This window comes from Mixophyes fleayi, chromosome 5, assembly GCF_038048845.1.
Source record: "Mixophyes fleayi isolate aMixFle1 chromosome 5, aMixFle1.hap1, whole genome shotgun sequence".
NCBI lineage: Eukaryota > Metazoa > Chordata > Amphibia > Anura > Limnodynastidae > Mixophyes > Mixophyes fleayi.
In genome coordinates this window covers 17183798-17197456 of record NC_134406.1, presented here as the reverse complement: position 1 = coordinate 17197456, position 13659 = coordinate 17183798, and the positions used below count along the sequence as shown (strand labels likewise).

The window sequence follows — 13659 nt, the reverse complement described above, 5'->3', positions numbered from 1 at the left end:
AGCGTGCTGCCATGCAGCCCTAATGGATACAGATATTTATGGAGAAAACGCGCTGGGTACGCTTTACGTAACAGAAGTGATATGGAACAGGACGTCTCACCTCGTGCATCACCGTCTGTCCGTGTCTATCCACCTCATTCACGTCAGAGCCTCCGGCAATGAGCTTATCAATAGTATCAAAATTAATCTGCAGAGTAACACGGATTGTTTCAGTGATATATTCAGATTTATCTCTTATCTCGCTATGTATATCCATGTAATATTATGGAGAGTGGCTGCCCATACGGCTGAGCTGTACTGTATAGGAGATGTCACACAAAGGACACAAATTACACTCCATCTGTTCTCATTCTCTCCTGTTTCCTTTAAAGTGTCAGACACAGTAAATTAGTTCTCAGTATCCAATCAATCCCCTTAATTGAGATATAGGAGATTACAAAACTCTAGGAAAATAAACTGTCTCTTTAATGAACAACAAGCCTAAAATACAAGTTGTCTTCTATCAAAGGGGCTATTAATAACAGAAGCCTTGAAACAGTCCCATTTTTTTGCAGGACAGTCCCTATTTCTGTAGTGAAAAGGAACAAGACTTCCGCTTTTATGGTGTTTTCTTGTGTTTGGGGCTGGTTTTGGGCATGGCTTAAAATGTCAAAATTTTTCCAATCAGGAATGTTGGTAAATATGATAAGATCTACAAATATATATATGGAAACATTTCAATTCATTGGAAGAACGAGATGTATGCCATTGCAAGCGTCTGCTCTCACGATGCCTAGGGGAAGAAAATCTCCCTAATCTCTCTTTATCTCATATCATCAGTTGTGATACTTCTGAAATAAATATATATATATATATATATATATATATATATATATATATATATATATATATTTATATCTCTTTCTCTCTCTTTCTCTCTCTTTCTTTATATATATATATATATATATATATATATATATATTTCTGTGTGTGGTAAAAGTACTGCTACTACCATAAGCAAACATGACGTGCTACATCTGTATAATAATAATAATATTATTATTATTATTATTATTATTATTATTTTTAATTTTATTGGCCTTTGTTATATATATATATATATACACGCCAACATATTATGCACTATAGGAGGAAATAGACACAAAAGAGAAACATTTGGAAGGAATACAGGGCATGGAGATTTGGGCTCAAATATGGATGTGAGATATGTTTTATTAGAATACTCAATCCCAGAACAAGTAAAGTACCACGAGTGACAAACTTCACACTCATTATAGATTCTTGGTTGGTCCACAGCAGTGATAGGCAACCTGATACACTCTGACCTTCAAAAGGGTCACAAATTACCCTTAATCTCAGTAATAAGGTAAAATAATGCATTTAACCAAAGAAAGGGACACCTATCTGTAATAACAGATCAGCAGACATTTTAAACAAGTGTTACAAACTACGAGAGGGGACCATAGGGGGAAGTGTCGGAGGACTGACCACTGGTCTACACAAAAGCGTCTCTCAATGTAAATACCTTTGGCTTATACAGCATAAGGCATACAACTCATGTATAGTTTTAGAAATAAATATTAATCTTTCAATATAATGCTTATTAGGAAAGGAGAAATAGTGTTAACAAGTATTTTACATCCTTTACAGAACCATACAATGTAATCTCCGCATACATCTATGGTTACCTGCTCCCCCTCATTCTTGGATAAATGTATAAAATATTTCAGAACAGTGATTTGAGAGACGTGATTGTTGACTTCTTCGGGAAGATGAACGGAATCTTCGGTACTGTCGTCAAATCTTGTCTCTAGACCAGAGTAGGTTTCGGTATGAGTGCGCCCTACATTTATCAGAAAACTGAGAATTAAAATACTGCAAAAGCATGTTAAAACAACATCTTTGCTGTTCTGGATAATTACACAATTATCTTCCGAATATGATAGAACCATGAGAGTGTTTTTGTGTTCAGCTGTATGTAAACACGTGTTATTTGTTATTGATTAACCTCTCGAGATTTTGTAATGCTTTTCATTGAAAAAAAAGATGTTCCTAATAAAAAGTTTATAAAAAAATAAATAAATACTGCAAGAGCACTGCTGTCATTATTAGGGGCACTGAGATGGGAACAAGTGATAGCTGGATGTTTAGTGAAGTTTTGCTGCGTGTATGGTAAGGTAGAAAGTTGTGTTGGCATTTTTTAGGATTATCTACAGAGATTATGTACAGTGAATCTACCCATTGTTCACAATTGCTACTGATACGCTGTTCTGTGAGGTGCAAAACAATTTAGAGCTATAAAATAAGCGAACAAAATGCTATTTTCAGGTTGTGCAAATGACCGTCAATGAAGTTACACAGTGAGCCACAAAGTGTCCAGTACCTGATTTCGGGATGTCATCTTTTGATCGCTTCAGAACAGGTTTGTACTTGGCATATTGACTCTGGATCCAAGCTACCTTTTCATTGAAAGCCATGACATCCCCCTGCAAAGAAAATATTGCTGCATAAAAGCATGTCAGCCAAACTGATAGGTCAGAGACTAGTTGAAGATGTTCTAACGATGTCTCTATTCTCTCGGAATATACATAGGGACTGTTATTGTTTTATCAGAATACAGAATTGTGATCAGATGGTCTACTCTACAACAAGCATAGTACGGTCTATTTTCATTTAAATTGGCTTCTTGATGGGGGCCTGCTGATATGTCAACGTATGATTTAATAACATGAACCTAGTATAATATTTTCTTCCAGAAGAACTGAAAATACAAGACAATGTGGACCTTTCTAGACATTAGGGTCTATATTGACGTTTGATGAAACCGCCAGTTTTCGGCTGTTTTAAAACCGCCGGATTTACTAAAGGCCAAATCGCCATTAAAACGGCCACAGTTGACTTTTTTAAAAACCACCACTTTACAAATTGCCACCCCCATTTTGTCAATGATGAACATACAAACAGCCAAATTTACTAAGCTGGGGTTTGCAAAATCTCTATCCAAATGGCCAAACCAAAAGAGATGGTTGTGAGAGGCCACATTGCTCACACTGCATGCTGTCATTCAGAACATAAGAGGAAGCACCATTGACATTTACATTTTGGGGGCAATTATTATTAATTTAATTTAATTTATTCATTTAATTTGATTAATTGGCAAAATTAATTTATAATTAACATATTGGGCAAATTTTTCATTACATTATGGGGATAATATTATTGCATTATATTATGGGGGACATATGAATATATAAATATATTAACTGGGCACTACTATTTGTGGATATAGTTTTTTTATGATGCACACTTGTGGCACTATATAGTGCCCCTATCATAATACAATAATTTTGTCCCCATAAGTTAGTTATAAATTAATTTTGCTCCTTAATCAATAAATGATTGCCCCCTCAATTTATATGTGAATGGTGCTTCCGCTTATGCTCTGAATGTTATGATAGCTCAAACAGAAGGCTTGAGCTATCAAGCCAATCAGAAACAGGTTTAAAAAAAAATCTGTCTTTTTGATGGCTGTTTGGACTAACTCATCGACAGTTAAGATGTTTGCAATCCACCACCCATCGCCAGGTATTTTACATCAGAGCCTCAAACCGCCCTATAGTAAATGTGGCGGTTTGGGGAGCACTGGCGATGTGTGGCTGTTTAAAACCGCCACCAAACACGATTCTTAGTAAATTCACCCCTAGGGCTTATTTAGATTGTATGTATGTCTGGGGTAGTTTTTTTGTGCAAAATACACATTTTTGCACTGCACATGTGCACAAAATACAAAGTACGCAAGTGTGCATCTTCAACTTATGACTGTGTGCCTGGAGAGGTGGCGCGGGGAAGGGAAGGGGCAAGAGTAGGCCAAGTAATTAATATAATTAATAATTAATTGCGACTCAGGTAGATGTGAACGCAGATAGGATAGGGGGGGGAGGGCGTGGGGGGGCTGGTATATTAATATGCTTTGATGATGATGACTACCGTATTAATTAATCAAATTAATTAGCCTCTGTCATTCCCCTTTATTTTTTTAAGGGATAAATAAAAGATGTGGAGGTTTTGTATTATTTATTTTTAATAAACTAGACTTTGTCTTTTATTAATAAGACATTAATCCCTCTTGACTATCTGACAGCATTACCTATTTGTACTTATGTATTAAAACGTGTTTTTATTACCTTATTAGGTTGTGTACAATAAGGGAAATGCCCCTTCTGCATTGAGTACTAAGACATACACCTAACGCTGGTGTACCCTACACATCCGAATAAGTAATACTCTTTTGGAGTTGTTGGGATCGCAATTTGCGTCTGACTCTACATAAATACAGACATACATATACAAGTGCGCTTTTTCTAGCTTATAGACCTAATAGTGGAGATGTTGCCTATAACAACCAATCACATTCTATCTTTTATTTTGTAGAATGTACTAAATAAATGATTATTAGAATCTGATTGGTTGCTATAGGCAACATCTACACTTTTTCAAACCCGCAGATTAGTAAATATACCCCTCAGTCACTTTTGCATATTTAAATATTTAATTTGTTACTATTCAAAACAATAAACTGATCCAGTACCCACATATTTTCTATGAATGACTGAAGCGTTAGTGTAACAGCGCACAAGCATTGACCTTTCAGGTACCCATCCTCTGCATGTAGTGTTCTAACAAATACATGGGTTGAGAACACAATGTATATTGGATTACTTATATAGCAAATGGTGTTAACGACAAGTACGGAAAAAAGTTTTGCGCCAGTTAGTGTGTTTTAACAAATACAACGCTGAGCTACCCGAGTATTTCTACGTATAGATAGGTAATGGTGCTAATACAGAAGTAAATAAAATGTGTAATAATAAAAAATCAGGCAGGCAAAGTTCCAATAGTGTTTGCACGGCTATGTAACTAATGTACATGTAACTAATACAGCGCACACACAAGTGTAATGTAGTCTGGGGATACTCCTAGTCCAGTCTAAGATCACTGCGTGTCCTAGTGGCTGTACACTCCTTTTATAGCTATATGACTATGGACATGTAACATTTGTTGATGTTTGCTGATTGGCTTGTCTACATTCCGTGCACTGTGATTGGACTAATTGTCCAGCGGACGTTGCTTGTTCAGTACATTTTTGGTGAATCAGGATGGACTGACCTATTAATTCATCAACCGGATCTCTGAAATTCTGATGAACTTCAAAACCACCCACATCGATTTGCAGCACACAGGAAGATAATAATAAGCGCGCATCTTGTTAAGTGAACAATGTATTCCTGCAGTATGGTCACAGGGGATTAGGGAAAAGGTGACATGGACACAAAACTCATTGAAGCCTGACTCTTAGATAAAATGTTGTAGCACAAGACAAAAATATATCATATAAATATTTAGTGTTACTGTGACTAAAATCGCCTCTGTGCATTTAGGCATGTCTTGCTCAAAGAAGACATAAGAAAAAGTAAATGTATTAAATCGTTTAAACATGGCACAGGTATCTCTCTCTGCAGAATGTAGTAATATGAATGTTTATTACATGTACGTTTAGAATGTCACTAAGATAGAAGGTAATTAAATGATTGCAATAACTTTGTGATACGGCAATCAGTGCGACATAAACTTATAGAACTAGTAGCAGAGGTCTTCACCTATAGCAGCCGCTTTTTTCTGTAGAGACTGGTTATGCTCACAGGTACTCAGATGCCCCCAGGACTTAAGCTCAAAGTAGTATAAGTTTATAATCACACGGCCGCGTACAGGTACAGAAGGTAACACATGGAGTGGAGGCAGGCCAGAGATCTGTGGACTGGACGGAGCACCAGAGGAGATGTTAGTTACCAGCAGGGTCACAGGCAAAGGTTCAGAATCCGGGTACAGGCAATAGGTCAGGGTCACAGGCCAAAGTGCAGAATCGGGGTACAGGCAATAGGTCAGGGTCACAGGCGAGGTTCAGAATCCAGAGACAGGCCAAGGTCATACACAGGCAATCAATCTAAGGTTCAACACCAAACAATAGCTCAGGAGCAGGCAGCAGTACTGGAAACAGGACGCTATAACCGGCAGTGAGGCTCAGTCCTCACTGCCTTAAATAGTCCTAAGAGCCAATCAGGGAAGAGCCCTGACAGAATACCCAGGAGTAGCTTAATTAATACATGGCACTACTAACCAATGAGAAAAGAGTGTGCAGCTGCCTAATTAACTCACAGCTATGGGTGGCTGGCCCTGCACAGACCTGAGCGCACAGGCCCGGCTGTTTGACAGCTGGCCGGGTGTGGCAGCAGGAGATCTCCAGCGTCCCGGTTGTTGCCCAGGCAACCGGGATCAAGACACCGGGCGTACCGTCGCTATGACCACCGAGACGCCCGCAGAAGGAAGGTAAGAGTCGCGGCGGTGCATGTTCATGTCGGTCAAGCTTGCACACTTCAACCATAACCCAGTTTCTTCAAGAAACTGATCTTGCTAAACCTTATCTCCCAACCGCACCGATTTAGGTGGTACGGTCCCGATTTGAGGACGCTGTTCCACCATCTGGTGGGAACGTTGAGAGAGAGAGTAATATGAGTGAGTGTCCTCATACCAGTTTAGGGTCCACACAATACAGGATTCTATCAGAATGTTACACAAGGATTTGTAGACTCTAATGTTATAATATATATATGTTACAATTGACATAGGACAGCACTTTCTGTTAGATGCTTCCTGGCAAACCGCCTGCTCTAGAGCAGTGAATGGCGGTCAGAGGTACAGGTATAGCCTCTTTGTCTTACCTAAACAGGACCTCTTGTACTCTACAACTTCAACCTGTTACTGATTAGCCATTTGTAAGCCTCTTAACAGGCTAGAACATTGGAAACACAGCATGGTGGCACAGTGGTTAGCATTGCTGCCCCACAGCACTGGGGTCATGAGTTCGATTTCCAGCTAGAACACTATGTTTATACAGTTTGTATGTTATCCCATATTTGCATGGGTTTCCTCTCACAGTACTAAAATTTAGGTTAATTGGATGTTCACTAAAGTGGACCCCAGTATGTGTGGTAGGGAATTTAGACTGCAAATTCCAATGGGACAGGAATGCTAAATATTCTCTCTGTACATTGGTGCATAATACTGTAGTACTAAATATATAAATAATAATAAGACGTCTGCTCTGCCAGGTATTCATACCATGTGATATACCTATATATGTACACATACACACACTGATGCACATATATATATATATATATATATATATATATATATATATATATATAGAAAGGGAGAGAGAGTTCCATCATTAGGTAGAATATCTTGCACGTATATAATTATTTAATGTTACTAGCTCATATTTACATTCTAAAATGTATACAAAACAATCTATTTTATAATTTTATATATGTCAGTATAATGCATTACTGCCACCAATAAACTGCTAGCAGTCTGCCTTGGCAATAATCGTAATAAGTTTATTTTTACCCTCATCAGATTTATGCCAGAAGACACATTCATTATTTATAAGGGGATATGTATCCTGGGGGAGTTTTATCACCTTCAGAGGAATGTGTTGTATTCTGTCTCTCAGAGCTCTTCCTTCTTCCCAGTCATTTACTCTCTGCAGTCGCCAGATTTATTGACCGTTATTATGGCAATAATGAATGATATTAATCATTATTAGGCCACAGTTTATTATTAAACTACGTTAGGTAACACTAGGATTTCTAAGTCAGCCAATTGAAACGGCACGTGTGAAACACCCCCGCTGCATGGTTGTATTGTGATGGTAAAACAACCATTAGTTCAGAAGGCTGCGGCTGACTTTAAATCATAGTTACCTACTCTTCCCAAATGTCCGTGAGACTCACGGATTTCTGGGAGTCCTCCCTGGAGAGCAGGGCAACCTCCCGCTTCCTGGCCATGTCATTAGTTAAGTGATGGGGGCGGGGTTTAGGACATGATTCACCCGTCATCATGGCCCCGCCCCATGCTGTTATAGGCTAGAAATTGTAACAGTTAAGGGGGCAGGGCAAATGACGGGATTCACTGAGCCCCTCCCCCTCACACCTGCCTCTCCCCGGATTTCCCGGAGGCCAACTTGCCAAAATTGGCAAATATGCTCTAAACAAAGATACAAAGTTGTTCTAACATCTTTTTTTAATATAATAGTGGGATAAACTTGATCTGATCTACCCTAGTCTGCAGTGGCGATACCTCCCATCAGGGACATCTAAGCCCATATATACACATGCTCTAACACTAATACCCAGGAGATTTCCCTCATCTAAAGAAAATTTGAGAATGAGATTGTAGAGGATTCTATGTGAAACGGAAGGAGGTACAGTTCATCACATACAGTATTCTATATATAGAGGTGCCATCAATCTGTTTGGCCTTTTTTATCAGTGACTAATCCAAAGAACACATGGACTTTCCAAGGAGTGCGGGGGGCAGGAATGAGGAACAAGCAATCTACACTTTCATTAGTTAATAGTGTAGCCTCCGACATTCAATGCTAACCTCTTCTCCGGGAAACAACCTTCTCAATTCCTTTCCTGAACCTTCTGACACCTTCTCTTCATGTGATCCCACAAATGAAGATTAAGTATCTACTGAAAACTTCTCTTCCCATTCTACTTACTGTCCACTTGACACTCACAGAGCAGTCTCTTCCAGCCATAACTAACATCTGGGGGTAAATGTATCAAGGTAAGAGTTGTCCGGTGGGTTTGAAAAGTGGAGATGTTGCCTATAGCAACCAATTAGATTTTATGTCATTTTGTAGAATGCACTAAATAAGTGATGCTAGAATCTGATTGGTCTTTCAAACCCGCCGGAAAACTCTCAGCTTGATACATTTACCTCCTGGAATCTCTCCCTCCACACTGGCTTCTTTCCATCATTATATTATATCATTATTACTAAGCATGTGGTTATTACTCTTATTCTGAAAAATCACATCCCAAACTCTCTCAGCTTAGCGTCCCATCTCTCAACTCCCTTCTAATTCACCTGCTGCATCGGACACTCACTTATCAAACAAATGCTAGATTCATTGTCTTATCATGTTTTTCTTCCTACTTATCAAACTACTCCTTTTGTTGTCCTAATGTTTCTGGATCCCCTTCCTCTATCAGGTGGAGCACTACAAGGCTCGGGCATTGGTCCTTTCCTCATCTCTGTCTACACCACTTCTCTTGGAAAACGAATAAGCTCCTTTGGATTTCAGTATCAACTCTGTACGGATGACACCCAAATCTATTTATCCTCCCTGGATCTCAACATCTGTGTTGGCCCGCGTTACTGATGTCTATCTGTCATTTCATCCTTTATATCCTCTCACAGCTGTCAATCTTTCAAAAACTGAGGTAATAATCTTCCCATCAGTCAACCAAATCTACCTACCTGACATCTCTTATTTATGTTGACAACACAGCAACAAACCCTTCCTCTCAAGACTGCTGTGTAGGTGTCATCCTTGAATAAGATTAGTCCACATCCAAAATGTATACAAGTCCCCTTAAATAGATCTTAGAAACAGATCCAGAATATGTACATATCTCATCATCATCAATATTTATTTATATAGCACCAGCACATTCTGTGACACTGCAAAAACTGCAATTCCCTTCTTACTGGTCTGCCCCCGAACAAGACTTTCACCCTTATAATTTATTTAGGATACAGCAGCCAGACTAATTTTCTTTGCAAAATGTTGCTGCCACACCCTGACAGTCCCTACATTGGTTCCTGTAGTTTACTGAATCAAACATAAAATACTTCTAGTGAGCTATTAACAAAAATTCACCAACATGCTCGAAGACTGTACGCTCCTTCGAGCAGAGCCTCCTCTCCTCCTGTTCTCCACCACCTTAACTCTGCTCTCCAGCTCCTTGTCTCTTCCGTGAGGTCCTTCTGCCCTTCTACCCCTCTCTCTACTGGGGGCTCTCACCTTTCATCTAGCTGTACTTTGAGCTTAAAAGTTACTGTGCTTTTTTGTTAACTGTACCGTGCTGTGTCACCCTGTACCGTGTTTCTGTCTGTCCCTGTACGGCGCTACGGATACCTAGTGGTCCCCTATAAATAAAAATTAATAATAATAATAATAATAATCTCTGCTCTTGTCACTAAATATCTCCTATGCCAATATCTCCTATGCTCTGCCCATTACCTGCTCCCATTCCCAATTCCAGGACATTTTTTAGCTGTACCCACTCTGTGGAATTCCCGCCCTCGTAAAGTAAGACTTTTCCGTCTCCCAAACTTACCAAATTATCCCTAGGCTGTTCTACCTGATTACACCCCCTCCACACAGGTCCAGCAACTAGGGTAAATTTTGATAGCAGCCAATTAACCTACCAGTATGTTTCTGGAGTGTGTTAGGAAACCGGAGCACCCGGAGGAAATCCGCGCAAACATGGGGAGAACATACAAACTCCACACAGATAAGGCCATGGTCGGGAATGGAACTCATGACCCCAGTGCTGTGAGGCAGAAGTGCTAACCACTAGGCCACTGTGCTGCCCAACAATCTCCCAACAATTGGGTAGGTGACCCCTGAGGTGTTACTACGGCACGATGGGGGTGTGGCCACACCCCCAGGAGGGGTGTCTAGCACTTTTGAAGTGCTAGGCGGCCCGTTCTCTCTCCCCCTCCAAACCCTTCCTTGGCGTGCACACCCGTGCAATATCTCCCTAATATCCCACCAATCGGCACAAAGCCAATGAGACGGGAGGACAGAACCCTCAGCTTGGGACTGTCCCGCCTAAATCGGGACGGTTGGGATGTATGGAATCGGACGCCTGTGTCACCTACCCACAGACATATCGTGGGTGAACTAATATTTAGGGCAAGTAATCCTATTCATTCACTTGGAACCAGTGACATCACTGAAGCCTAAGCGTCACTTTCATTGGGTCCTAGAGAATTGATAGGCTCCAAGCAGCTGTATGCAAGTAGGACATGACCATATACGCTGTGTCGGTGCTATAAAGCGACGGATGTGGATACATAGTTGGTCTACAAGTGATTAGCAGAAGTAAATCCCTCATTATTAGGTTCTCTGAGACAATGCTTTGTTATAGAAGAGATATGTAAGTGCCTTCTGTCATTTATTTACAGTGGAGGACTTCTTGGTTCCATTTAGCCCACCTCATCGTAACGTTTCTTGTTATATGAATTACAGACTGGAATCCAAACACTGCACTGCGTCTTACGTCTCTCCAGCATCATCATACAAACCTACAGATTTGCCGTGGATGGAGTTTTATAAGGAAAAGTATGCTGCCACCTGGTGGTCATATTAGACAAATGCAGCTCATAAAAAGAACTGTTGTGTGTGTGTGTGTGTGAGATAGAGATCATTAGGATCCGATAGACAGTCAGACAGGGGGCGACTTATTATAGGGCAAAACGCTTACTTGTGCTTGTACTGCCGCGATACTTGTTCTGTTGTCACCATGTCAGGATGAAAATAATAGATGAAAATTATTGAAATAATGTAACTGTCTTACTCTCTGAATAAAGTGTATTTTCACAATAGTGACCGATTAATCTCGTAGGTGTCTACTCTCCCGAAATGTCCGGGAGACTCCCGAATTACCTATAAGTTCCTCATTTGTCTCATCCATCCAGATAACATGTTGTACATGTGGTCTCCAGCAAACCTGATTTGTGCGGTGACGTAGTACGGGTACTTTCCTCGGTATATCCTATATACAGGCTCCATTCCTGCTTGATGTTCTGCTGACCGTGGAACCTTGATCGCTGGCATTAGACAATGCAAGAGAGGACTAAAGAGTGATTATCCTGGTGACCTCACAAAGGATTCTATACTGTTGTCGGCAGTGTTTATGTTTTCATCATCGCTTCTGCAAAGAGTAACCATGGAGTTGAATTTCCTCTACTTGTACATTATTTACTCGATCATGGGTTGATGAAGGCCAAAGCTTTGTACCCTTATCTAGTCTCCAGGTCCTCGGGAACCTCTAGTGGAGGCACGACTCACGTACACAAAGCTGTGAGGAGCACAAGGGCCTCTAACATATAATGGTCACCTCATCGACTGCAACTTCTGATTGTAATTTCCCTCAAACAGAGCTGAATATTCTGCAGGTTCACAAACATTTTAATATAAATACAACTCTATTTCTGAAGACCCCTCCGACTCGTACATGCCAACTTTCAAGACTTCTCCCCCGGGAGATACCGAAGAGAGTGGTGACGTTGTTGCGCCCCATAGCCCCACCCCCACTATAAAATGCAGAAATTCACGGCAATGAATAGCGGGCGAGGTACTTAATGATACGATTAAGCCCCGCCCCCACCATTCAATGCCGTGAATTTCGGCGAATCCGGGAAGTTTTCCTACTATTACGGGACTCCCCCGAAATTCGCGAGCCTCCCGGGAATTCCAGGAGAGTAGGCAAGTATGGTACATGCACAATATAATGGGAAGCCTGGACTTCCAGTTTCAGATTTGATTAAAAAAAAAAAGTAATAAAAAAAAAAAGTTAAACATAAACAATGGTAAAAAAAAAAAGAAAAAAAATTATAATTTTTTTTAAAAGAATAGAAAAAAACATTTTATTTTGATAATAAAGCACTTTTTCTTGTTCTGTCGCCCGGCAAACGCTATCCTTAGATGGTAAATATGTGTATTGTTAATTAAATAGGCTTCCCTATGCTGTGTATGGGCCCCCGGCGAAAGTTACCTCTGACATTATCATTCAAACAGGGGGGTTAACTTTGTTAGTTTGATACTTATATATAAAGTATAGTGATGGACCTTTATTATTTTATCTTACTGATGAATGAAAATGTTACTACATGAATGACTGTCAGTAAACTTACTGATGATATGTCATTTGCACATTGTCAGCAAATAATCCCCAGTTGATCAGTGTGTTCAAAAAGAGACCTGATTTGTATTTGTGCTTTGTGTGAGTATGGAAAAAATCTCAGAAGTATTTTATATGAACTGATTGGGCAGCTTGTTCCGTGATGTGACAATATCTCACTGTATGCAACTCACATCTTAAGGCCTCTGGGTTCCAGCATTCAATCTGAGCTGGGGTCATCTTCACCCACAACAGCATATTACACAGATCCAATTGTTCATTACATAATAATAACCTGAATTGTGCAGCATATAACACAGCTCTCCACAGTCCCATGCATAACAAAGCTCCCCAACTGTCCAGAATATAATATAGCTCGCCAGTTATCCAGCATAACTCTGAATGTCCACTAACATATATCGTCTTACGGTTGCAGAAATTATTGTGATCTCCCCAAGGCATATGATTTAAAAAATAAAATATTATATATATATATATATATATATAGATATATATATATATATATATATATATATATATATATATATACATATATATTGCCAACAGTGAGAATCCAATTCAGTACAGTGACGTAGTTTCAGGACAAAAAAGATAGACAAAGGCACTCAGCGGCCAATTTATTAGATACACCTTTGTAGTACCCCCCTGCCACCCCCCCCCACCACTGCTCCCAGAACAGCCTGAGTTCTTTGTGGCATGGATTCAACAAGGTGCTGGAAACATTACTTAGAGATTCTGGTCCATATTGACATGATATAGTCACACAGTTGCTGCAGATTTGTCGGCTGTACATTCATGCTGTGCATTTTCTGTT

The 13659-nt window shown here is 39.8% G+C and overlaps 1 protein-coding gene across 6 annotated transcripts in view; it reads right to left on the bottom strand.

Annotated features, from left to right (window-relative positions):
• Positions 1-13659, bottom strand: part of LOC142158094 (uncharacterized) — a 129637-nt gene that overhangs the window by 87363 nt on the left and 28615 nt on the right. For all 6 annotated transcript variants that reach the window (XM_075211726.1, XM_075211723.1, XM_075211724.1 and 3 more), the window contains 3 exons: positions 2384-2486; positions 1689-1843; positions 101-187 (listed from right to left, as the gene is read on the bottom strand). In XM_075211726.1, the coding sequence (XP_075067827.1) occupies positions 101-187; positions 1689-1843; positions 2384-2477 (336 nt within the window). In that variant the 5' untranslated portion in view covers positions 2478-2486. The remainder of the gene's footprint in view (positions 1-100; positions 188-1688; positions 1844-2383; positions 2487-13659) is intronic.